At 46.5% G+C, this 25,237-nt stretch overlaps 1 protein-coding gene across 1 annotated transcript; it reads right to left on the minus strand.

Annotated features, from left to right (window-relative positions):
- Positions 1-1,851: 1,851 nt before the first annotated feature.
- Positions 1,852-23,762, minus strand: chd1 (chromodomain helicase DNA binding protein 1). Its single transcript, XM_083670147.1, has 36 exons — positions 23,553-23,762; positions 21,407-21,533; positions 19,455-19,659; positions 19,087-19,218; positions 18,714-18,769; positions 18,455-18,604; positions 17,821-18,104; positions 17,275-17,500; positions 16,727-16,827; positions 16,004-16,182; positions 15,277-15,401; positions 14,593-14,809; positions 13,576-13,665; positions 12,957-13,147; positions 12,450-12,638; positions 12,027-12,186; positions 11,544-11,696; positions 10,964-11,035; positions 10,650-10,799; positions 10,395-10,543; positions 10,125-10,221; positions 9,502-9,597; positions 9,172-9,348; positions 8,807-8,967; positions 8,638-8,679; positions 8,289-8,422; positions 7,844-7,982; positions 7,474-7,624; positions 6,395-6,517; positions 5,227-5,640; positions 4,861-4,995; positions 4,095-4,273; positions 3,851-3,950; positions 3,637-3,688; positions 3,066-3,324; positions 1,852-2,520 (listed from the first exon to the last, which is right to left on the minus strand). Exons 2-36 carry the CDS (start codon positions 21,457-21,459, stop codon positions 2,145-2,147), a joined length of 5,517 nt encoding a protein of 1,838 aa, XP_083526273.1. The 5' UTR covers positions 21,460-21,533; positions 23,553-23,762; the 3' UTR covers positions 1,852-2,144.
- Between the last annotated feature and the right edge of the window lie 1,475 nt (positions 23,763-25,237).

Consider the following 25,237-nt stretch of genomic DNA (forward strand, 5'->3'; position numbering starts at 1 on the left):
CTCCAGTCAACACAGCAGATATACGCCTACTACATGTCTTTGCAATGTGTCAGCGATGAGTGACAGCAGTTGATTTGTAGTACTAGTGCCTTTGTCTGCCCCAAAGACAGTTATATCTCTGGCACGAACACATACAGCCATCTGATAGGCCTGCTGCAGCCAGTAATATGTAAATCAGAGTAGGCCTGCCGTAGCCTATTGTGTGTGAAGTGGGCTGAGGAACAGAAGCTTTTTAGGCCATAGGTTACTCCTCTATTGTTCAGTTGGGTGGCTATGTTTAACTCTGAGTCAAATGTAGGATATACACAACTCTGCTCATTGTGCCCAGAGGTGAATCAATTAGGAAATGGGATTATTTCTCCCAAACTCCAGAATTCCAAGACAGTGACTTCTACGCCAGTAAGACGATGACACAGCAGGTTACAAGTGAGTACAGTGATTGAGTTTAATGACTTTATAAACAACTATATAAAACAATTATCTTAAAAATCCATGCATTTTCAGTGTAAATTCGTTTTGAAATATAGAGGAAATCTATGTACAACAGTGAACTGTGACAGCGACTTTCACTCACTTGGGCTGTTCACCAGAAATACACTTGGCTGCATAGAAGATTTGACATTATTGCCTACGTTAAACAAAACAAGAGGAGAAAAAACTAAAAAGAAAACATGATTGTTGAAAAAAGACTAATTGTTTTGAGATCTACCAGGCTCATCTATTTGATAGACCTCCACCATGTGGTGATGATGCAGTAACGTGAGTTCCACTCCTCTGATTCAGACGATTTCACAACAGAATTACTGGAAGAGAACACAAGAGTCCCACTAGAAGAATAGTCAAGACAAAAGGAATCATTTCCCCAGTTTACCAAAGATACATTCTGAATAGCATTTATCATTAATATTAACTGTCGTACGAAAAAACTGGACTCATTATTAATCAATAAAACTGACACAAAAGCCTGAGTTGATGTGGAAAGGTAGAGTCATAATAACAAACCCAAAAAGCCTGAGAAGAAAAAGCCCATTGATTTACTATTTTACAATAATTTACAGTAGTATTATTTTAAGAAAAAAGGGACATTTTTCAGTTTGCTCACAAAAAAAAAAAAAAGATCCAGGTTATTTTATACAGCGGAGACAGAAAATTAAATAATTCAAGCATGATGCAAAAAAAAAAAAAAAAAAAGAACTGAACCGGAGAAAAAAACAAACAAACAAAAACAAACAAACAAGATGGTGGAGGAGGTCATGATAAACACTGTAAACAAAGAGCTTTGGAAGGGGAGCCCAAGTCCTTCTGACTGCTTTAGACCAGACCCTTACAGCCCCTCCCTCACGCCCAAGTCCTTCTGACTGCTTTAGACCAGACCCTGACATCCCCTCCCACATGCCCAAGTCCTTCTGACTGCTTTAGACCAGACCCTTACAGCCCCTCCCACACGCATGATTAACCAAGACACACACACACACAAACCTTTTCACTTTTCTTTTTGATTTCATAACACTTCTTTTAAATTAGCTTGAGAAGAACCACATTGGAGAGTGAGTTGAGACATCAACAGTCAGTATCAGGATCCAGTGTCGTCGTCGTGGGTCGGTCGGTCGGTCGGTCGTGAGAAGAACGCAACACGGGGCAGCACTCAAAGGTTATTTTGTGTCCGTTTTTCTGAGTAAAAAAAAGGCGGCCATTTTTATAAAAATAATAAAAGAAAGTACGCTGCAACACCTATGGCACAGTGCAGCTCTGAACTCTTAAATACAAAAATATGCAATTTGTCCCCCCTCCCCCCTCCCAACCCGCCTCACCCCTCCCTCCCCCCCCCCCCACCACCCATGGTTCCTGGGATATGTGGCACACCATGGAGGCTGGAGCCCACCGGGACACTGAGCCAACAGAAACACAGTGCGTAGTACAGCTTCGTTTTTTTTTTTTCCACAGTCCCCATAAGGCATTTCCTGTGTTCATTGTGTCTATGGCTGACCACTCACCGCTAGGCTAGCTTCCACAGCCCAGACCAGCACAGCACAGCTGCTAGGCTAGCCTAGCACCTCCAGCCCAGACGCTAGGCTAGGCTAGGCTAGCTCCCACAGCCAAGTCAAGCACTGCTGCTAGGCTAGGCTAGCCCCAGACAGGCTGTGTTATGTCTTGCGGCTGCTCCAGATCTGCTCCGGCGTGCTTTTGTGGTCTGACGAGTACTCGAAGGGCGACGAGCGGTGTCCCAGGGGGGAGCGAGAGTCGTAGGGCGAACGCTGGTCTTTTGGCGAGCGTGGCCCGCTAGCCGACGCCCCCCTGTGCTCCGACTGCCATTCCGACTGGCGGTCTGAGTGGTAGCGGTAGGAGGAGTCTCGCGACGAGGACTTGTGGTAGTCGGAGGCCGACCGGTGTTCAGAGTGCGAGCGGTGGTCGGAATGGGAGCGGTGGTCGGAGTGGGAGCGCTCCTTGCTGTCCATCCTGGCGTGGTCTCGGCCGGAGCGATGCTCGTCCAGCTTCCTGTGCTTACTGTCGCTGTAGTATCTGTGAGGAGGGGAGGGAGGACACCGTCAGACCAGAACACAATAGGATGGCACTTCATTCATCCGTCTGCTACAATGGAAACGTGCCATCAGCTCTGCTCTCAATGCTCCCAGACAACGCACCATGCACATACCACACACACACACGCACATACCACACACACACGGCTGGACAGAGCAACCATGCATGGCATCATTGTTTTATTGTTCTATTTTGTAAATTTGTTTTTGCTATTTTGTTAATATTTTGCCATTTTATAAAAAGATTTATTCATATTTTGCGTATATATTGTTTTTATGTCCCATGCACCAACCTCACCAAGTCTGTATGTGCAAATATACTTGGCCAAATAAAAGCATTCTGATTCTGATGTTTATGTAAGAGGCTTGGCAGTCCAGATACTGAAGCAGAACACCGATAAGCAGCATAAAGGTATCACGCCCAGGCATGTATTCACTCATCACAAAGGCAACATGAATCAGCTCATTGCCACCGAATCACAACACACACCATCAAGCATTTGTTTGGTAACCATGTCTCCTCACCTGCTGTCCTGTCTGTCTGACCTGTAGTGGTCTCTGTCCCGGTGGTCTTTGCCGTTGCTGAAGGAGGAGAACGGTCTCTTCCTGGGCTCGGCCGCTCCCCCAGTCTTCCTGTAAGGCTCGGAGGAGCCGTGTCTGTCCCAGTCCTTACTCCCGCTGTGCTGCTCCTGGTAACGGGAGGAGAGGGGGTGTTGCCTCTCTGAGCTGTAGCTGTCCCTGCTGCTGTCGTCATGGTGAGAGTTGTCTTTCAACCGCTCGATGTCTGGGAGGAAGAGGAGGAGTTACTGAGATGCGACAACCAGGTTTTAGCCCATTTCTTTCAGAGCGAGAGGGACAGCGCTAAGGACACAGAGAGTCGTCATATTCCCAACACTTTATGGCAACAAATACCGTACCATACAGAGAAAAAAATGCCATGGCTCATTGTTACGCATGGAACGGAACGAGGAACGGTATCGCGTGGTTGATACCGTTCGTCATTCCGTTCCATGCATTACAATGAGCCCTCCGTCCTCCGCTTTCTACCTCCGCCAGCCTCCGCTGGTATTACTATACAGCACGAAGGCGAACCTACCTGCGTGTTTAAAGCCGTGGGTATTTACAGTGCTAGTGTTCTGGTCCGCTGCCTGTGAACAAGACCACATCACCGTGAAACGCTGCAGTTAATACCACATTACAGGAGATAAGGAGAAGCACGCTGAATTCTATGACTTTACTGCACATTTCACCATTCGCAGTTAAACCATTATGAGTGTGTAAAACTGTGCTTCTCTATTCACCATACATACCTGAGCATTCTCCTGTCTTTTCTTGATTGCGTGCTTATAGAGTTTATGCAACTTTCGCGCATCGAACTCTGTGAACTTTGAAACGAATATCCAAAGATTTCTGTAAAAGATGAACACCACACATTTAAGTTACAGGGGAGAGGGGGAGGTAGAGAGAAAAAGAAGAAGAAGAAGAAAGAGGAAGAAAAGAGAGAAAGAGAGGGAGACTACTCAGGATGAGTGAGTGACAGAAAGCCAGCCTTACTTCCTCCACTGTTTGATGAGCTCTGGGTTGGAGTACTCCTTCAGACACTCTGTGATGTGGTCTCCGATCTTGATGAGGCACTGGCGTGTGTGCTCCAGCTGTTCCCGCTCCGAGAGGCCCTTCTCCGGTCGGTCCAGCTGCTTCAGAGCCGCCTTCACTGGCCGCATCCGCTCCTTACACTGGGGAGGGAAACCCATCGTTAACTCACTAACTGACAAAGAATTCCCAACACTCACCACCTAGAGTGCTTTAATGCGGTATTTACCTAGCAACGACACTTTGATTGGCTACATAATGAAGCATCGTATGCTTTTTTTGGTGAATAAAGTCACCCGTGACACTCCAGAATGTTGACAATTTGAGCGATTTCACCATCAGTACTGAATGAGTTAACATGCATCTACATTTGAGTCATTACATATCCTACATGGAGACTCCTTACACTGGGGGACACACAGGAGACCAGGACAAGCCGGGAGGTCCCGTATGTAGAGAAAAGGTCAACTCTCTAGTAGTACTGACTCTCTATAGTACTGACTCTCTATAGTACTGACTCTCTATAGTACTGACTGCTTTCGTGTGACTCGCTGGTGACTAAGTCACCAAACGTTTTGACTCACTTCCTGTGTGATCAGAACGACTCGGAATGTTATGACTCAGAAGTAGTCAAGTTCAGGGGAGGGGAGGGAGGGGTGATAGATGATCACGGCCCTGTAGAGCATTTATGAGTGTGTGTGTGTGTGATGCTGTGTGACCTTTGACCTACCACGCTGAAGGTCTTCTGGTCAAGCTCTTCCGACTCCTCTGAGATGGGGACGTTCTCCCCTCCGGCCGTGATGTGGACCGGTGTGTCCGAGGGCTTCTTGGCCTTCTCCCTTGCCTCAGGTTTCACCTCGCTGGGCTGGGAACCACACACACACCACCAATCAACCAACTGACACATTTGACCAAGTTATTCAGTGACTATGGCCACATTTTATTTGGATAGTCGCCTGTACATCTGCTCAAAAAGTCAAATGCTACTCTGAACATGCAACAGTTTACCAGGGATAGGTTTGGAATAGGGGCTAGGGTTAGTGGACAGGTAGCTGAATGGTGTATCTGTGACTGTGTAACCTGTGTTAGACCTCACCTTTTCTGTGACCTCTTCTTGTTTATGAACCGGCTCCACAGGCTTGGCCTCCTTCTCCTTCTTCAGCTCCTTCTTCTCCTTCACCTCCTCTTTCTTCTCCTTTTTAACCTCTTTCTTGATCTCCCTTTCTTTCACCTCCTTCTTCTCCTCCGGCGGCGAGGGGACGTCCTCTGGCTCAGGCTCCTCCTCCTCTTCCTCCTCCTCCTTCACCACCACCACCCTCTCGGTCCGCCCTCTCCTGAGCGGCGGCTTCACCGGTGCCACCTCCTTCTCCTCCTCGATGTCGTCGTCGTCCTCCTCAGAGGACTTGTCCGAGGGGGGTTCGGAGGAGGGACTCTTCACCACCTCGTCCACCTTGGCCGGCTTCACCGCCTTGTTTTTCTTGCTGCGAGGTTTCCTCTTACGAGAGTTTGCCTACAAAAAAATACAACCGTCACTCGTGTGAACTGACTGAATATTCCACGTGAGAGTTCTGGAAACAACTTTGAATGGATCAATAGAAATCACCTTCCTGATTCATCCAAGCCAGCCCAAGCCAGTCTAGCTACCCATCCATACTGCTACCACCCCCTCCCCCCACCTCCTCCCCATCCCTGAGCGATGCTCTGATCTAGTCCTCTCAGTCAGACATGGGACAGTTGGTTGACTGCTCCGGACCAGTGTAAGACATAAGTACACAACATTCTGTCACAAGCCACACTTTTTGACACCAACTAAAACTTGTTTACAAGTCAGCAGTCACGCACAGACAGGCCTGTAAACACCCTGCAGCGTGAAGCACCGAGCCAGGAATAGACTTATCAGAGCAAATAGAACAGCCAGAGAACATTCTGATTCTAGAACACTGGCACTCACGTCACCAGGTTATCTAATCACCAGAGACCCATGGAAGCACTAACTTATGACAACATAAAGAGATAGCTAGGCTACATAAGACATATCCATAAATGAATACATACATTAGGACATACACAAAAAGTGACGTATATAAACATCAGGGGAGGCTGGTGGAGGTAGAAAACGTAGGACGAACTCATTGTAATGCATGGAATGGAATAAAGAATGGTATCAGACAGACCATTCCATGCATTACAATGAGCCGTCTTCTGACCCCTGCCTCCACCAGCCTCCCCTGAAACACAGACTAGTCATAAGGCTGGGTTCTTACCGTCCCTGCCTGCCTCTGGGCCTCCTTCTTGGCCAGGTCTTTGCTCAGTAACTTGATGAGGTAGTCGGCTCTGGTCTGCAGTTGTTTGGCCTGGGGCTTCTTGTCTGGGTCGTCTGGGAGCAGCTGAGGGGACATGAGGGGAAACACATGAACAGGGGGGGGGGGGGGGGGGGGACGCACTCCATGATGCTTCAACTAGCAACACACTATGCACCAACCTCTGCTGACAACAACCTGCACTTATTCATTCATCTGTCAACTACCTGAACCTGCACTAAAATACACTTTACTCACCTCACTGCTTGAAGCATAGGACTGTGACCTATCTGCACTATATGTCGACATATATATGTACATACATACAGTACCAGTCAAACGTTTGGACACAAACTTGCCAAGAGTGTGCAAAGCTGTCATCAAAGCAAAAGGTGGCTACTTTGAAGAATCTAAAATATAAAACATATTCTGGTTTGTTTAACACTTTAGTTTACTACATATTTCCATATGTGTTCCTTCATAGATTTGATGTCTTCAATATTACACTATACAACTGCTGTTACTACGGTGATTACAGTTCGAAGTAAACCCTGTAAATATGTATATCAACCATTCAATACTCCCAACGTTTTTAACTTCTAACACTGTTATCAGTTATTCATCCACACACGCCTTTTATACTTTGTGTCCTTGTACTTTGTTACGTGTTTGCACTTGTTGTTTGTGTTGTGATGATACATAACTGTTGGCTGCAACATTGTTATTGCCCCGGGGATCAATAAATTTAAAAAAATCCAAGTACCCATCATTCATTGTCATCAACTTGGTTCAGGGTTGTATTTATGTTAGGGCAAGGGCTGGGTTTAGTGGAAAGTTGGTTGAACAAATTGTTTATAGTTAGTTGAATACATACAAAATGATCTGTAGGGCCCTACCCAAATAATGTGTTATTAAGGCAAGCTGTAATAACAGGGACAATAACAGAATAATAACAGATAACAACTGTAATAACAGAGATTTTGTCGTCTCGTGTTGAGGTCTTTTTTTGTTCAACGTGGCCCGAGGTTCTAGAGCAGACGTACCTTGTGTGTGAGGTTGAGGTCAGGGTCCATCTTGATCATCTCCCAACTGCCGTAGCCGTACTCGTAGATGCCTATCAGCAGGCTGGAGTCGTCCTCCTTGCCCCAGTCGATGTCAAAGTGGGCTGCCTTCGAGTGGCAGGGGATGGAGTACCTGGGCAGAGGGAAAGACTCGCGTTCACTATCCAATCAGACAACTGTGGGGCCGTTTTACAGAGACAGACTAAGCCTAGTCCTGGACTTAAGACCATGTTCAATTGAGATTCTCCCCTGTTAAAAACAAATAGGGATTCTCATCTGAAAGTGTGGTCCAGTCCAGGAGTAGGATTATTCTTAGTATCTGTGCAGTAGGAGAGGGGTCAGTGATGGATACCTCTTCCTCTCGTCTGGGTCGTCGGGGATGGCCTTGTGGAGAGGGGCCAGCTCTTCTTCGTGGGAGATCACCAGCTTGGCGTTCACCTGCACCCCTGAGATCCTGAAGGTAGGTCCCTTCACCTTGCCTCTCCTGCCCCCTGGTGGAGAAAGGGAGAACAGGTGTTTTGTTACTGGCGACCAGATAAGAGAAACTAAAGTCTAAATCAATAAGAGGGAGATTTTGATGGATGCATAGAGTTGGGAGAGATGGGAAAAAAATTATGGATAGAGAGATGAATGAAAGGATGGATCGATGACGGGATTGAGGAGATGGATGGGTGGGACAACTGATGCTTAGAGAGATGGATGACTAAATGAATAGGAGCGATGGAGATGGAGAGAGAGATGAATGAAAGGTTAGATGAACAAAGTGATGGATAGGGAGATGGATGAACGTGACTGACCTGACGTCTTCTCTGGTCCACAGGGGTTTTCCTTGAGGGTCTTCAGACAACCGTTATGAACCGTCTCTGCCAGTCGCTTCAGGTCGTGCTCAGACTTATCTACCAGCTCTGCATCACGGGCAATAGCATCCAGTCTGGGGGGGGGGGGGGGGGGGGAGAGAGATAGAAGGGAAGGAGAGACAGAGAGGGGGGGGGGGGAGACAGAGAGAGAGAAAGGAGGAGAAAGAGTATGAGAGAGAGGGGAGGGAAGGAGAGGGAAGATTTAGTCGTCAGACGGATGTGTAAAGAGAAGGAACAACATTCTAACGAATCATTTCAATGTCTTCTCCCAAACCGTGACTCCGTTTACCTTTCAAGTGGTCCTCCAAACTTTTTGTAGCTCTTGATGAATCTATACAGAGGGGGGGGGGGGGGAAATGAAGAGTTGAGGGCACAGACAAGACATAATAAGGGATTAGGTGTCTGAGATGGTTTGTCCAAGCACCACAGGAAGAGATAGTTTGGTAGCGGCAAGTCACCTTCGTATCTCTGCATCGCTGAAGCCTTTGATGTTTTCTCGGGGGATGGTCCGGGGGCGCCCCCGCTTCTTGGGCCTCTTGCGGTCGGAGACGGAGTCGCTGTCGGAGCCGGAGTAGCGCCGGTTCCTGCTCCGCCGTCCCTCGTTACCGTTGAAGTTGGCCTGGAATCGGACAATCAAACGGGAGGGGGGGTCGGGAGGGGTTAACGTCACAGACCAGGAAGACAGGGTGAACAACCTTCAACTGTACGCCCCACTCTTCACCTTCACAAAAGGCGGTTAATGTTTTGTATGTGTGAGTGAGAGTGATGGAGAGAGAGAGTGTGTGTGTGTGTGTGTTTGAGCGAGAGAGACAGCGCCCCCTACCTGTTTGGCACAGTTCCTCATGCGAGGCAGCAGGTAGATCTCCTGCAGCTCCTTCTGCCTCTCCTCCTCCTCCAGCCTCCGCCTCTCCCCCTCCGGGATGATGTCATCCCAGCCCCTGACGTTCCTCTCTCCGTCCATGTCGATCTCCTCCTCCTCCATCATGGAGAAGTTGGCCACCTGCAGAGGGTCAGAGGTTAGAAGATGGGTCAAGCTCATTTATAAAAAGGTACATTAGAATTCATCCATCCATTCAACTGTAAAGAACTCTTCAATGGCAAGCGGAGAGTGGATGGTGGTGTATTATGTGTGTGTGTGTGTGGGGGGGGTTACCTTGAACTGTGAGAGCAGCTCCTCCCCCACCGTAGAGGGTCCCGGGTCGTTCTCTCTGGTCTCGGCTCTCTTCAGGATCTCATCGATGTCCATCTCCTACAGGAAGGGAAACAGACGTCAGACAACACACTCCCTCCATCTTCTGTAGGGGTGGGGGGGGGGGGGTTGAACCTTCAGCTGAAGAGGGAACATTAAACGCTGATGTCTGCTTGATCAGGCCCTGTGGGGCGGAGCCTCCGTATGGAGGGTATGAGGCATCAGCTGCGGAGTCTTCTGTGGAGACTGACCATGAATGCATTTACATTTATGGCATTTAGCAGACGCCTTTATCGAAAGCGACTTACAATACATTTGTTTAAGTAAGTGAATCATCTATCCATCAGTCATCTTAAGACAAAGTAATCAATGCTCACACCAGGGGCCATTGGCAGTCGTAATGCCAGTAGGCTATATATACATACATACATACATACATATAAAAATAAAATAATAATAATATATATATATATATACACACACATACATATATTTTATTAGCAGAACTTGTACAGGGGGGTTGTACAGGGGAACTTGTACAGGTTGAATGGGCTTTAAGGTTGGAGACTTCACACAGACTGACTCACCTGAGGTTCCTGCTCCTCTCCCTCCTGCTCTTTGAACAGCTCCTCAGCACCAAACTTCAGAATAGCAGACAGCTCCTCCTTGTTGAAGGGAGTGGAACTGCAGGGGACGGAGCACAGCAATCAGATTAGAACAAAGACAGTCCAACAGCATACTCTAGTGTAGGAGAGTGTGTGTGTGTGTGTGTGCATGTATGGATGTGGTGTGTGCACATATGGTCGGTGTGTGTGTGTATTTGACTGCACATGGTGTGTGTGTGTGTATCCCCCTACCTGGAGGGAGCGGAGCCAGTGTGCAGGACAGTCTTGCCCGTGGTGTCCATCCTCTGGATGACCAGATGGTCCAGAACCATCTTCTTCTTGGCTCGCTCGATGATCTCCTCCTCCACAGAACCCTTGGTCACCAGGCGGTAGATGTTCACCTGGACACACACACACACACACACATTATATATAATATCATACATAAGCTGTGTGTCTGTCTCATCACATATAATATCATATCTATATGAGATGGTAGAGGGGTACCTGTCTCTTCTGTCCAATGCGGTGGGCTCGGGCCTGGGCCTGCAGGTCGTTCTGAGGGTTCCAGTCCGAGTCAAAGATCACCACCGTGTCAGCTGACGCCAGATTGATGCCCAGGCCACCCGCACGCGTAGACAACAGGAAGCAGAAGTCCTGGAAGAGGAAGTGGAGGCGTTTAGAGTACGCAACAAGATAGTGCAAGGGTTATTTGTCAGTATGGTTCTGGTGTCCCATACGTGAAGCCTACAGTATTGACTGGGTCCAATAAGCTGGTAGAATCATTAGAAATGAAGAGCAACGGTTCGGTGCACACGTACCTCTGAGCCCTCGGCGTTGAAGTGGTCCAGGGCCTGTTTCCTCATCTCACCTTTGATGGAGCCGTCTAGTCTCTGCAAACACAACACACACATTCAGATGTCTCTCCAAACACACACATTCAGATGTCTCTCCAAACACACACATTCAGATGTCTCTCCAAACACACACATTCAGATGTCTCTCCAAACACACACCTTCAGATGTCTCTACAAACACACACCTTCAGACGTCTCTCCAAACACACACATTCAGATGTCTCTCCAAACACACACATTCAGATGTCTCTACAAACACACACATTCAGATATCTCTCCAAAGACAACACACACCTTCAGATGTGTCTACAAACACAACACACGCATTCAGATATCTCCACAAACACACACTCAGATGCTTCATTAAGAGCTGGAGGGAAGGGAAACTGGTTCGGAGGGCAGGTCCGTTAGATAAAGCAGATGCCGCTGTCCTGCTGGTTTTAATCGCTCCATGGTAACCAGGGACGACAGATTCAAAATGACCTACCGAGCTAAATCTGGTGCAATGACATGTTTGTACAGGGTCAAATAAATGGTGACAGACCTGGAAGAGGAACTGGCGGCTCTTCAGGTACTCTGCTAGGAGGTCCAGCATCCGCACCATCTGGGAGAAAATGAGCACACGGTGACCTCGCTCCCTCAGACGCACTAGCAGCTTGTCCAACAGCATCAGCTTCCCACTGCTCCGGATCAGGTGCTGGAGGGGAGGGGAAGGGAAGGGAAGAGATTCAGTAATGGAAGAACGACGTAACAATGACATAACGCTGAAACAGCGAAGTAGGTCTGACCTCACAAGCACGACAGATAAGAGAACTGGGATTCTATGCGCGTGCACACACACATACTAGGTCTTTCTCTCTCACACAGATGTTAGGTCTCTCTCTCTCTCTCACACACACACACACACACACACACACACACACACACACACACACACACACACACACACGTTAGGTCTCTCTCTCTCACACAGATGTTAGGTCTCTCTCTCACACACAGATGTTAGGTCTCTCTCTCACACACACACCTGTAAGGCCTCAGCTTTGTTGTAGAACTCGTGGTCGTCGGGAGGCTTGATGAGGTAGCAGTGGTTGCAGCATTTCTTCAGCTCCATCATAACGTTCAGGAACCCTGAAGTGCTTCCCTTGCCTTTACTCAGTGCCTTGTAGTTCCTCGTCAAGATCCACCTGTTACACACACACACACACGTTAGTATATCACTACAGTGAACGTGATGTAGTGCATGCTATAAATATGGCCAGTAAATAAGCCCAGTGGGGTGTGTGCGCTCTGGAGACGAATCCCTGCGGACCCGAACGCTAGACCAGCACACACACCTGAGAAATGGCTGCTTAGAGGCTGGTTCCCATTGGTTCAGGTTGTAAATAGTACTGTTTCTGGATGTTAACTCTGTGTGTGTGTGTGTGTGTGTGTGTGTGTGCGTTCTTACTTGTAGTACTGTTTCTGGAAGGCGCTCATCTCTACGCGTAGGATCTGCTCTACTTTAGCAGGTAGAGACTTCTCCACGTCCTTCTTGACCCGGCGCAGCAGGAAAGGTTCTAGCTCTTTGTGTAGACTGGTGTAGCCAGAGTCCCTGCCTTTACCATGCTCCTCCTCAAACATCTCCCACGAATGGAACCTGGACACACACACACACACGACAAGAGATCAGTTCCTCTGTTTATGGATGGGAAGCTCATAGAAAACAAATGCAAGCAAGACCGGTATCACCCAGACTTAGAACGCAGACAAACAGACTGAGCATCTTATTGACAGAAAATACTTGGATTCTCTACCATCTCATAACATTGGGGACAGAAAAACAAGCCTAACACGGCTCTGTGTGTGTGTCTCTCTCTCTTTATTGAGATGCAGTTCTAGAGAGACCTGTGAATAAACTAAGCCACGGACACACAGACACAGACAGACAGACACACAGACACAGAGTGTGACCTACTTCTCAGGCATGATGAAGTGCAGTAGGGACCAGAGCTCTTTGAGGGAGTTCTGCAGCGGCGTTCCCGTGATGAGTAGTCTGTGGTTGGACTTGAAGTCCATCATGGTCTTGTAGAGCAGCGAGTCGTCGTTCTTCAGACGGTGGGCCTCATCCACACCGATGAAGGCCCAGTTCACGTTGCCCAGGAATGACTAAGGGACGACACACACGTTAACACGACACACCACACACACACACACACCATTAACACTAGTGAGTCATACATACATCTGTCGGTATCATATGACTAAGACACACAACACAGACAAGTCCATTTCGTAGTGATAGTCATTGGGGGGGGGGGGGGGGGCTATATTAGCACCAGAGAAAGGTTACTGTAACAGCACAACACCACATCCTAAAACATGTTGTTATAGATAGCATACACAGCATATGTTGAAAAAGCTGAACACATAAGTGAATGAGGATGTATGTTTATGTGAAACGTATGTTCATGTAAAACGTGTGTGTGTGAGTATGAGAGTGTGAGTGTGTGTCTGAGAGCGTGTGAGTGTGTGAGTGTGTGAGAGCGTGTGAGTAAGTGCGAGTGTGTGTGTGTGTGTATGCGCTGCAGGCTCACCTTGTCTTTGAGGAGGATCTCATAGGTGGTGAGGAGGATGTTCAGCTTCAGCCTCTTGTTCTGGACGTGCATCCACTCGTGTGTTCTGATCTGAAGACGACACAGGGAACACACATCCCAACACAATATGAGCTCAACAACAAAACATTTTATTTCTATAAATGAATTCTAAAAAGTCACTTCAAAAGCATGCACTTGAATTATTGAACTTTTATGTATTCAGGGTGTCCCTGAAGTACGCACTTTCAGAACTATCATCAATTATCTATACGTTTATATACATGAATGTTCTGCTGTTGTATTGCTACAGTAGTATACAGAATTTGCCATCAATCCACACACAATACCCCAGAAAGACAAAGCGAAAACACGTTTTTTGAAATTTCAGTAAATTTATTACAATTGGAATACAGAAATACCTCATGAACATAAGTATTCAGACCCTTTGCTATGACACTCTTACAATTAGCTTAAATGCAAAAATGTCATCAACAAATCACTCAATAAGTTGAACTGAGTCCATCCTAATGCAAGGATAATAGTTCATGTAATTTTGGAATTAATATCTTTGTTTTTACAGGGTCTCTGATTTGTATAGGAATCAATTACACATTGTGTGGATCAGGTTTTCATTACTAACCCTAACCCATTTTAAATTGAGTCTATAACACAACAAAATGTGGAAAAAGTGAAGGGGTCTGAATACTTTCCGAAGGCACTGTATTTGCTGCGTGTGTATGTTGTGTGTGGTTTGTAGTATGCCGTCATGTTGTTGGTGGTTCTTTGCCTAACAGGGGAGGCTAGTGGAGGTAGAAATCAGAGTACAGGCTCATTGTAATACATGGAATGAGGAATGAAATTAAACGTGTGTCTGATACCATTCCGTGCATTAAAATTAGCCCGTCCTCTGAGTTCTACCTCCACTAGCCTCCGCTAGTTCCCTCTGGGAAGGATACTGTCATTGAACTGATAGCACAGTGCTAAAGCTGAGCGGCTGGAGGTGTGTGTTGTCCGTACCATGCTGCGGCTGCTGATGTCCCCCAGGTAGACCACCACGTTCATGAGGGGAGCCCACAGCTGGATCTCCCTCTGCCAGGACACCAGCGTGGAGAGGGGCACCACCAGGAGGAAGGGCCCGTACAGCTGGTGGTCGTGGAACAGGTAGTTGAGGAAGCTTATGGTCTGGATGGTCTTCCCCAGACCCATCTCGTCAGCCAGGATACAACTGTTGCCTCTGGGGAGGGGACGGGGAGGAGAGAGGACCATGGTTACCATCATGGGATGTGACACCAATGAGGCTTGTGTTTTGAGCACTTATGAATTAAATAGCTGACAAATACAATTCTAAAAACAACGAATGAAATTACTGTAACAAATGCATTACAAATTATTTTATTTTTTTATAACATTCAAAATTCTGAAACACACACACACACACACACACACACACACACACACACGCTGGAATGGTTCTCCATCCTTTTTAGACAATCAAGCAAGAATCACAAATGAAACCGCATGAACAAATGTATGCAGACCCAAGTACTGAACACAATAAGAATAATCACTGTCTTTGTCTATTGTGATGTATTATTTAATATCCGTCTTGGGAAAGGTGTCACTCAAAGACATTCTGAATGATATCACCTGGAATGGATGAAATGATAAATGAAAAACAGAAAGGCTAAAGCGGGAACCTACTTGCACCAGGAGTGAGCCATCCAGTTGAGACTGTCTAGCTGGTAGTCTCTGAGCTCTAGGCCCTCTCCCCCTATATAGGTTGGCTGTTTCTTCATAGGCACAAACCTAGGCCTCTGCTTCAATACCTGGAGGAGGGGGGGGGGGAGTCATTAACAGTTTAAAACATAACAGATCAACAAGGCGCACTATTCGAGGTAGAATCTGTGAGCCGTGGCTCTGTTTGGGACTGGCCCTAAAATGACCCCTGACCCCGATATCCCGTCTGTGTGATCGCAACATGAGCCGGTTCCGCACCTCTGGGCTGATCTAGGATCAGCTTCCCCTCCGTTACTCCTACCCTTAATTAGTGACAGGAAGAACAACATTGATCCCGGATCATCTCCTGGGGGCAACTCTCATCAACGGCATGTGGCCCAGAGCAAACAGGAAACAGGTTGTTAGATTGTTAGTTACCTCCGTAGGGAATGGTCTTTACTGGGTCCTGCTCATGCAGTCAGTTAGTTAGTTGTTTAGTGAGTGGGCTAGGTAGTTAGGTAGGTGGTTAGTTAGTTGGTGAGTTAGTGGCCTGGGTAATTAGGTAGATAGGTAGCTGGTTAGTTGGTTGGTTAGTGAGTGAGTGGGTAGTTAGTTAGTCAGTTGGTTTGTGAGTGGCTGGGTGGGTAGGTAGGTAGGTGGTTAGTTAGTTGGTTAGTGAGTGAGTGGGCTGGGTGGCTAGGTAGGTAGTTACCTTGCAGTCTCTGTAGGGAATGGTCTTGGACTGGTTCCTTTTAATGTAGTCGTCAATACACTTCTGGAACTTTCTGGACAGGAGCGCTCCGTCCTCCCAGCTGCACTCAGAGTAGGGCAGCCCCTGCCACTTACACAGGTAGTCGGGAAACCCAGCCGCTGACTTCTGGTTCGAATGCCCTGTCGCCACGGGAAACAACAACACGTCACCAGAAGGTCTGTGCGCTTATTCCAGATGTACAGATCCTGTGCAGATCATTATAGCAAATTGATCAATCAAATGCTTCTCGGTCCAGGTCTGCTGAGCTGCCCAAGACGTGTGTATGGTGAAGAAGCACAGTCATATTACGTGCAGCCAAAAGCATAACCTACGCAATGTGGGGGTTTCCCTATTTCTATGCCGTCAATAATCAGACATGTCTATATCCAAGGGAGGGGGTTGGATGCTGAACTTGGGATTTATATTAACTTTGGACCAAATTAATAATACTGTACCAAATAATTTAAGAAAAAAAAGAAAGAAAAAAAAAGTCATATCAGGGGAGGCTGGTGGAGGTAGAAATAGGAGGACGGGCTCATTTTAATGCATGGAACGGAATGAGGAATGGTATCAAACACACATGTTTAACACCATTCCTTATCCCGTTCCATGCATTACAATGAGCCTGTCCTCTGATTTCTACCTCCACCAGCCTCCTCTGGTCTACATAGTAGAGCTGCTCACCGATGATCCTCTCCACCAGTTGATACTGTGAGTGCAGGTCATCCATCAGCTCCTGTTGGCAGTTCATGTACTCTACGTCCTCTGGCGAGGCAGCCCTTATCCTGGAGAACAGCCACAATCACACGTGAGGAACTGAAACCGTTACACACACCCCCCCCAGTTGCACAACAATATAACGAACACAAATAAAAACAGTGGTGCAAAACGTTTCGAAACAGAAAATGAAAGTGAGCGAGCGATATCGCTTGTGCGCATTCCAGTGGAGTGTCCTTGTAATCGTCAACAAATCCAGGAAGACACTGTTCTGTTTCAAAATGTTTCCCTGGTATACACACAATCCTCTCTTCTACCACCAGCTGACTAGAGCTGAATCTCAAAACTCTATCCCCTGATCCCTCGCCTCCTCCCTCCTTCTCAGAAAGCACCGAAGGAGGAGATCTGAGATCCCTCCCTTCAGACCCTCTCCTCTGATGTGTTTCGATAAGGAGGAGGAGAGAGGCCGAAAGGAATCGAGGGAAGACTTTTGAGAGGCGTGTCCTGGGTCTCACCATTTCCTCTTCTCCTGCTCCTTCTTCTTGAAGTTGTCCAGCTTCTTCATGCCCTTGACGTTCTGCAACTTCAGGCTGTCCTCCGTCTCCCAGGTGTTGTGTATGTGGGACCAGTTCTTCCACTTCATCAGGTACTGCTGGTCCCCAGCCTCTTTACTGGCGTTGAAGTTAGCGTTGGGGTCCCCGTCTGCTTCTATGGCATACACTGTGGTGGTGCCTCCCGTCGCTGGGGAGGAAGGGGGGGGACAATGAGGCCTAATACAAACAACCAAGCAATAACAACATTTTCGACCAAACCTAGTATAAATGTGTGAATTATATTTCGATGTCTACAACTTTATCCTCATCTCTATCACTCTCTAACCTTCTACTCCTCCTCCTCTCCTCCCTATTCTCCTCTCCTACTCTCTCCTTCCCATTCTCATCTCCATAAATCCTGTCCTCTTACCTCCTCCTCCCTATCATCCCAATCATCCCAATCATTATCTCCATCACTTTCTTACCTCCTCTCCTCCCCATCCTCCCTCTCTCCTCTTGTCCTCTTACCTCCTCTCCTCCCTATCCTCATCTCCATCACTCTCTCCAGGGTCTCAAACTCCTCTTCCTCGGGTGGAGGGACGTCCTCGCCGATGACCTCCACCAGGTCGTCTGAGTCCGTCTTCATCTCGTCGTCCTCCTTGTAGCTGACGTTCACCGTGGCCTGCCGCCTCGGCCCCGCCGAAGCCTTCTGGCCGTAGTCGTCATCGTCTGACGACGAACCTCCGCCGTGCCCGCCGCCCGGGGGCTTCTTCCTCTGGATGCTGATCTTCTTACCATTCCTGGCGTTCGCCCTGGGGGGAGGGAGGGAGGGAGGGAGAGGGTGAGAAGACAAAAGGTGTTAGGGTGATAATAGGTTCTGTTCAAATGAGTCCCATGTGACTCCGATGTGATTTGTTGCTGTGAGGGGGACAGAAGGCTGTGACCATCTCTGTGGTCTTTAGCCAGGGTTCTGCTAAACGGCTGAAGTGGCATATCCCCATTCCCTACCATTAGCATGGAGAAATGACATTTGATCTTTATCATCATCATCATGCATAGAGAGAGAGCATATTGATACAACAGAGGCTGCTGCTATGAGCTGTTGAGAAGCACTTGGTATGTAACAACTATAGAAATAAAGAAAAACAACAACAACCCTTACTTGGTTGGGGGTTTTCTGCTCTTGACTTTGTGGCTGGGTTCATAATCGGACGCCGTTTCCTCACTGCGCTCCTCCTGCTCCTGCTCAGATGAGGATCCGGAATCACTCCCAGACCCTGACCCAGATCCAGAGTCCGACCCAGAACCCGATCTGAGGATTGATAAGAGGGACATTATAACCAGTGACCAGACATTCTACAGTGTTGGCATGATATCTCCCCATTGGCTGAAGTTGAGGAGCACAACCAATGAGCACTCACTTTCTTCTCTTCTTGGATCCACTGGAAGAGTCTGAATCATCACTGCTGGAAGAATCCTTTAGGACAGAAAAAAAAAAATGACATCAGAAAACTGAGCCCAAAATAACAAAGACTTGTCAAACTCGTGCTTCCAAGCATGAGCATAAGCTGTATAGCTATTTCTTTTGCTAGTGCGTAGATCAATAACTGACATTTTAAAAACTGGGGGTTGTCCACTACAATGAATTCCTGTGGTGCTGTCAAACCCAACCCACTTCAAATCAAATGTTGGCGTCATGACTAGATGGTACGGATCAGTGGAGGCGGAAATTGGGGGACGGGCTCGGAGACCCCTTTGCCACTGAGCAGGGATGGAAGTGTGATGATAACCAACCTCGTCTGATCCACTGTTGGAAGAACTCTGTTGTTGTTGCTGTTGCTGCTGTTGTTGTTGTTGTTGCAGCTGTTGTTTCCTGATCATGGCTGACCTTTGCACTGCTAGAATACTGGGGTTGGACTTCCAGAACTGCAACAGAGACAGGATACAGTTAAGGCACAGAAGTCAAGGCTTTCACCTATGAACAGCTCACAGTACTTTGAGCCAGAAAGAACATATAGTAGTTTATCAGAGGTTTAGTCTTGTTGAAGATTCTGTGTCCCCTTTCCCTTGGGCCTAACAGCATCATGCAGTGTTGACTGAACAGCGGGTTTCAACAGTCATGTAAACAACAGCAGGTTCAGTTCTAGCTCCTGTCTTCCTACCTCGGCCCCGTCGATCTTGGCCTTGTTCTCCGGTTCCTTCTTCTTGGTTTTCTCGGAGTCAGAGTCTGACTGGCTGCCCGAGTCCGAGCCACTTCCTGAACCGCTGCTCCCTGATTGGCTACTGCTGCTGCTGGAACTGGAGCTGGAGCCTGAGCCCGACCCGGACCCAGAACCCGACCCAGTGCCGGACTCATCATCAGAGTTGCTGTGAGGACACAGACAGACACATTCATGTTGGAATATCTCATCACCTGTTGGGAATGTTTCTTTCATCAAGCAGGCAAAACCAGTTGTTGTCACTCAACGAGTTATGACACAGACTTAAGACAACTCAGTGCTCAAGAACAGCACATGGAACTCAACGTTCGACCTAACCCTAACCCTACCATGGAATAGGTGGGCCAGGCCCCCTGCCTGGATCTGTTTTGCCCCACCTAAAACTTGTTGGCTTACATAGAACTCAACGGAACATGTTGGTAATGGGAACCCAGGAGGTGGATTTGGGGGTCTCTACACAGCGCCTAAGAAATACTCTGAGGGAAACACTGAAATGCATCACATGAAACCCAGCTGTGTCATCAGATACAAGCATTGTGTCTGCCTGTGCATGGATATCTCATTCTAGATGATTTGGAACTGAGCAGCTTTCCCTCCTATAGGAGACTGTGCATGTTTCACTTTGCCCCATAAAACAACAACACAAAGCAGGTGTGGAGGTTCGCCTCAAAGAGAACACACCAATGCTGTAGGATAGGGGCCCTGGGAAAATACCTTCACACCAGGGGAGGCTGGAAGAGGTAGAAATCAGAGGACGGGCTCACTGTAACGCATGGAATGGATGACAAAGGTGTTTCATTCCTCATTCCATGGATTACAATGAGCACGTCCTCTGATTTCTACCTCAAGCAGCCTCCCCATCTTCACACTCATGACGCAAACACTCATGAACAAATTGCTTACATGCAGACACGCTGATAAATACTTTCTACAACGATAGTGTTCTCAGGGACAGACTCTTTTGTGTGCTATTCCAAAACTGATAGAGCGAGTATCAACGAGACGTGGGAGATAGACAAACATTCAAAACAGACCCGGCCGCACTTTCACTTCTTTGCGACCCGGGCTTCAGAGCTTGCTTTGAAGACTACAACTCTGATCGAAGTGGAAGTGTATGATTCACTAAACCAATTCAAACCGCCTTGTGTGAAATGGTCCTCACTGCTCGGGTACCTGTTCTCTCTCTCTCTCTCCGTTCTGCTCAATAGAAAGCGGAGGTAGGCATTTATGCTGAGGGGATTGACTAACACGGCCAAAGAACAAACGCATTACAACTCGATAGATACAAATCCAGACAAACCAAAATGACCTTCCGTCCAACTACTGCAATAGTTTTTGCTGTGTGTATGGCTGATTTTCAGGTAGCATCTAATAGCTCTTGGGGTAGGCAGTCTTGTACAGCAGGATTAGATGCATTTTACACTCAATCATCACCATAAACACGGGGGCTTGCAGGAACAAGTTACAGATAAAAACAACAGTCAACTGGTTATGGCCACAGAGTTCATACCTTTGCTCTGCTAGGTTAATTGAGCACGCTCTGTCAAGGTCATGTGTGGCTTATCCAAGCATCAGGTCATAAGCTTCCATGTAACACAATCAGCCCTCGATGAGCATCAGAACATGGGCCATATGATCGTCATGCAATATAGTCTCAAATGGGACGTTTAGTGGCGTAGCACACTAATGCGCACACCACATAATCGCAAGGTTCCTGGTTCGATTCTGGCCCTCGACATATCTTGCATGTCATCCCTCCTCTCTCTCACCCATCCTTCCTGTCAATCTCTACTGTTTGTATCCCAATAAAGCAGAAATTCCCTAAAAACATATTTTTGAAAAAAAGAAAAAAAGAAGAATATATATATATATAGTCTCAAATTCCCAGACATTACCTTGATTCCCCACTGCTGTTGCTTGCACTCTCTTCTTCACTCCGTCCTGCCATATTTGAGTCCCAAAAATATGGCCTTTGGAAAAAAAATATCCAAGCTGCTCTTCAAAAGATTGGATGCAGGACAACTGTAAAAAAAATAAAAAGGAAAAAAAAGGAAATAAAAATAACTTGCAAAAGCTGAAAAATACAATACAACAAATGCCAAAATACTATTACTTGACCTCAAACAATAAATGATACCAATATTCAGTGGGTTTCAGGCTATCAGCAACTTTCGTAACAGACTGTAAGGGAGGAAATGTAACAAATATATCCATTGTTTGTTTTGATAACCCTAAAGTTGATATCATGTCATTATAGGAACGTTGTATAAACAGAGAAGTTGACAGCTCGCTGCTGGTTTGGACTGAATTCCCTACCCTTCTTTAGAAATATGGCCAGACACCAACATAACAGCCCGTGTGAGAAACAATGCCTGATGACATGAAGAAAACGTGACTGATGCGCCACATAAAAACATGTTCGTTCAATACATCAAAGTACAGGGCAAAACATACAAGCTACCGTTTTTGCTCCTTGTCACATTGCTGTCTGAATGCTGCTAGCATGCTAGGCTAACATACCAGCGCTTCCCCGACCGCATAGCTAGGCCTGTTGTAAGGGCCTGTGTGTGCAGCATGTGAGTGTTTCCAGCGCACTGTCCTGGACAATGCGCCGCCAACCGAGCGCGTTTGCAGGACGCTCCGGTAGGATAGTACCACGCCTACAGGCTTTCTATCCCCACACACCCCGAGTAGCGCAGCAAGGCATAAACCGTTATGCAATTGCAAAACATACTCGTTCTGTGTCGAGAGAGTAGTCAGATTTACTTCCCAAAGTGTGTAGCATTTCGCCAACCATGCAAGCCGCTATCTAAGTTAGCTGGTTATTGGCGGTAGATGATGCTCAATGATGCGCTAGCATAAAGCTACAATTTAGCAAACTGGCTAGCTATGTCAGTATTGAGAGTTCATATTTTACCAGCGCAGAAAAAAGTTGTTTAACATCCAGCTAATAGATGTTCAAGCAAAATAAAGACCATTATTCAAAAACCTACTGGCTTGATAATAAAACGGTAAAAGTCGTAAAGCCTGTAACACCACTCGGGGGACTCATCTGGGTAAAACATTCAACTGCAGGTGTCAAATATTTACATTTTAGCTGTTTTCATAGGGTCATGGAGCTCATGGGGCTAGCTAGTAGCTTAGCCAACACACATTGCTTAGCTACCTAGCCTAATCTTATGTTCACCGGGTCATGGGAAAGTGTTTGACAGCAGTCTTATAATCTGTAACTAGCTAAATCAACGATACTCGTTTTGGTTCTTTGAATGCATTGGTTCACGTAGCTTTCATAATCTTCTTGACCTTAAACACAATCAGTTAGCTACCCATCAAGTTTTATATTCACCTTTTTCCCGCACTCCCAAGCTAACCAGTGTAGCTCCCTCGTTGCTAGGGGGTATGACTAATTCCTGGAGCGAAAGCGCTGAGTGAATCGTTCCTTGTTATTGGAAGTGCCGTCATACCAATAGTGCGATGCAATTTTCATTAATTTCCAAACTGACCAGAAGCTACTTTAGAAAATAAAAATAAGAAAATAAAGATCCATCTAATATGCAAGACGTTTAACAACGCTCTATAACTAGAACGTTCCATTCCATTCCAGCAGTTAGACTGACTCGTTGCTAGCCTGCAAACGCGTTGTTTTCATCAGTCGCCTGCGGGTTAGTCTAACTGCTGGGATGAAATGGGACGTTTCAGTAATGGAACGCTGTTACCTCAGCAATACCAGAACAAAGGTTCCCGTTACAAAAAGTATATTTATTTTATATGGGGAGCTTCTGATTAGTTTGGAAACGTGTGATATATACATTTATACACTTGGTATGACATGTATAGTATTCAAAATATGGGACGTCTTCGTTCCAGGGATTAGTCATACCCGTCGCTTACTTCCCAAAATGTAGCTAGCTGGGTAGCTATGCTAACCTGTTCATTGGTTTCTATAGCTTCACTACTACAGTAAACAAACTACACTTTCAAAGATGTTTTGAGTTTTATAAATACAAATGAAACCGGCCTTTGTTTAGCCTTTAAGAGTACCTGGATAGCTACGGCGAACTGCCGTTTCTGCCGTCCGACTTCAGTGGTCCTTTTTTCTTGTTTTCCTAGGCTAGAACTGCTAGGTAGCTCCGGGGGAGAGCAGCCCCAACCGATTCTGCTGGAATCCTAGCCAAGTTTCTTGATTTCTTGCTCCAAATGCGTAAAATAGAGTTCCCTTTCTATTTTCCGTAACGTATTCGAGAAAAAGTGTTCCCTAATCAACTGCGATTGTAGAGAACCAGCATTTCAGCTGAGGGTCTTACTACAGCCGGTCTCCGCCATGACGCCGTCGAGTTCACACTGTAGCGATGTCTAGTGTGGAAACCCCGGGTAGTGACGTAACGACGATGCTTTGCAGTCTCCCTCTAAAAACTACATAAACAGACAATATTGACAATAGAGAAAAAATACAAGTAGCAGTAGTTGGCTACTATGTGAGAATATGATTGTGATGATTGTAAAACATATTTACTATTCAATCCACTAATAACATGCTTGCCTCAAGCAAGCAAACATTTTTAGCTCATGCTCACTAAACTGATCATTTGCTGGACAAAGACTTAAGATGTAACTCATCATTATCACATTTCTCTAACCCTTGAAATCACAGCAGACCGCCCTCACTCTCTCTCTCTCTCTTTCTCCCCTATGTTCAAGAAAACAATGCAACTTTTGGACACTGTACTCCAGAACAATAGAGATCTTAGCCCATGGTAAGCCTGCTATCAGACCCCCAAAAGAGAAGTCCCTATTTGGTGTTGCAGATAGTGTAGTTGGGTGAACTGGTTCAAGCCCTGACTGAAGACCTAGACCTTGAAGAAGGTCTAGGTGGCCAGAATCCAACTGTGGTGGAAATACATACAATCGGTGCTGCAACGCCTTACTTAGCCCTGAGCTAAAGGCTTTGCCGCTCAGCCCAATGGCTGTCAAACCTAATTTGAGTCTGGTGGAAAAAAAAACTGTATAAAGGAAAATGAAAAAACGAACAAAGATGATGAACACAACTGTGAGGCATATTATCTTGGGGCCTCCATCCACCATTGTTATTCAGACAACAGGTCACGTGACATGACCTACATTTCTTAGGCTCCCTCGGCTCCCCTTCGGTTGTATGTCACTAGCAGCTTTTGTGTGTTGGCCTCTCTTGGGGAAATCTTTAGAGTCAATTCAGTTTGAACCACTTTCATGTTCTAGACACCAATATACAGTAACAAATAAGCCTGGTAGTTTCTGAGAAATTAGAGATGAATTGGCTGAACTTTCACACTTCCTCAAGTTCACTGATGCACTCTCATTGAACCGACAAACAAGGTAGCTCAGTGATAATTCTCCTAAACACTGGTTGGTTAGGTTTTCAAACCAAATGTTTCTAATTGTGCTGCATAATATTTATGCAAAAATGTAGACTGATGCTTGCTGTGTGCCTGACATTTTGGAAGGATACAGAGATGTGTTGTTAGGATCCAGGCTGCTTACACCTGTGGGCAATATGTGCCATATATGTATTTATGGCATTTAGCCTTTATCCAAAGCGACTTACAACAAATACACTTGTTTAAGTAAGTGAATCATCTATCCATCAGTCATCATAAGACAAAGTCCAGACATGGGGCCATAGGCAGTCACAATGCTAGAAGAAGGAAACATTATTATTATTATTATTATTATATATTTTTTTTTATATT

Source organism: Argentina silus (genome assembly GCF_951799395.1).
Source record: "Argentina silus genome assembly, chromosome: 5".
Classification (NCBI taxonomy): Eukaryota; Metazoa; Chordata; class Actinopteri; order Argentiniformes; family Argentinidae; genus Argentina; species Argentina silus.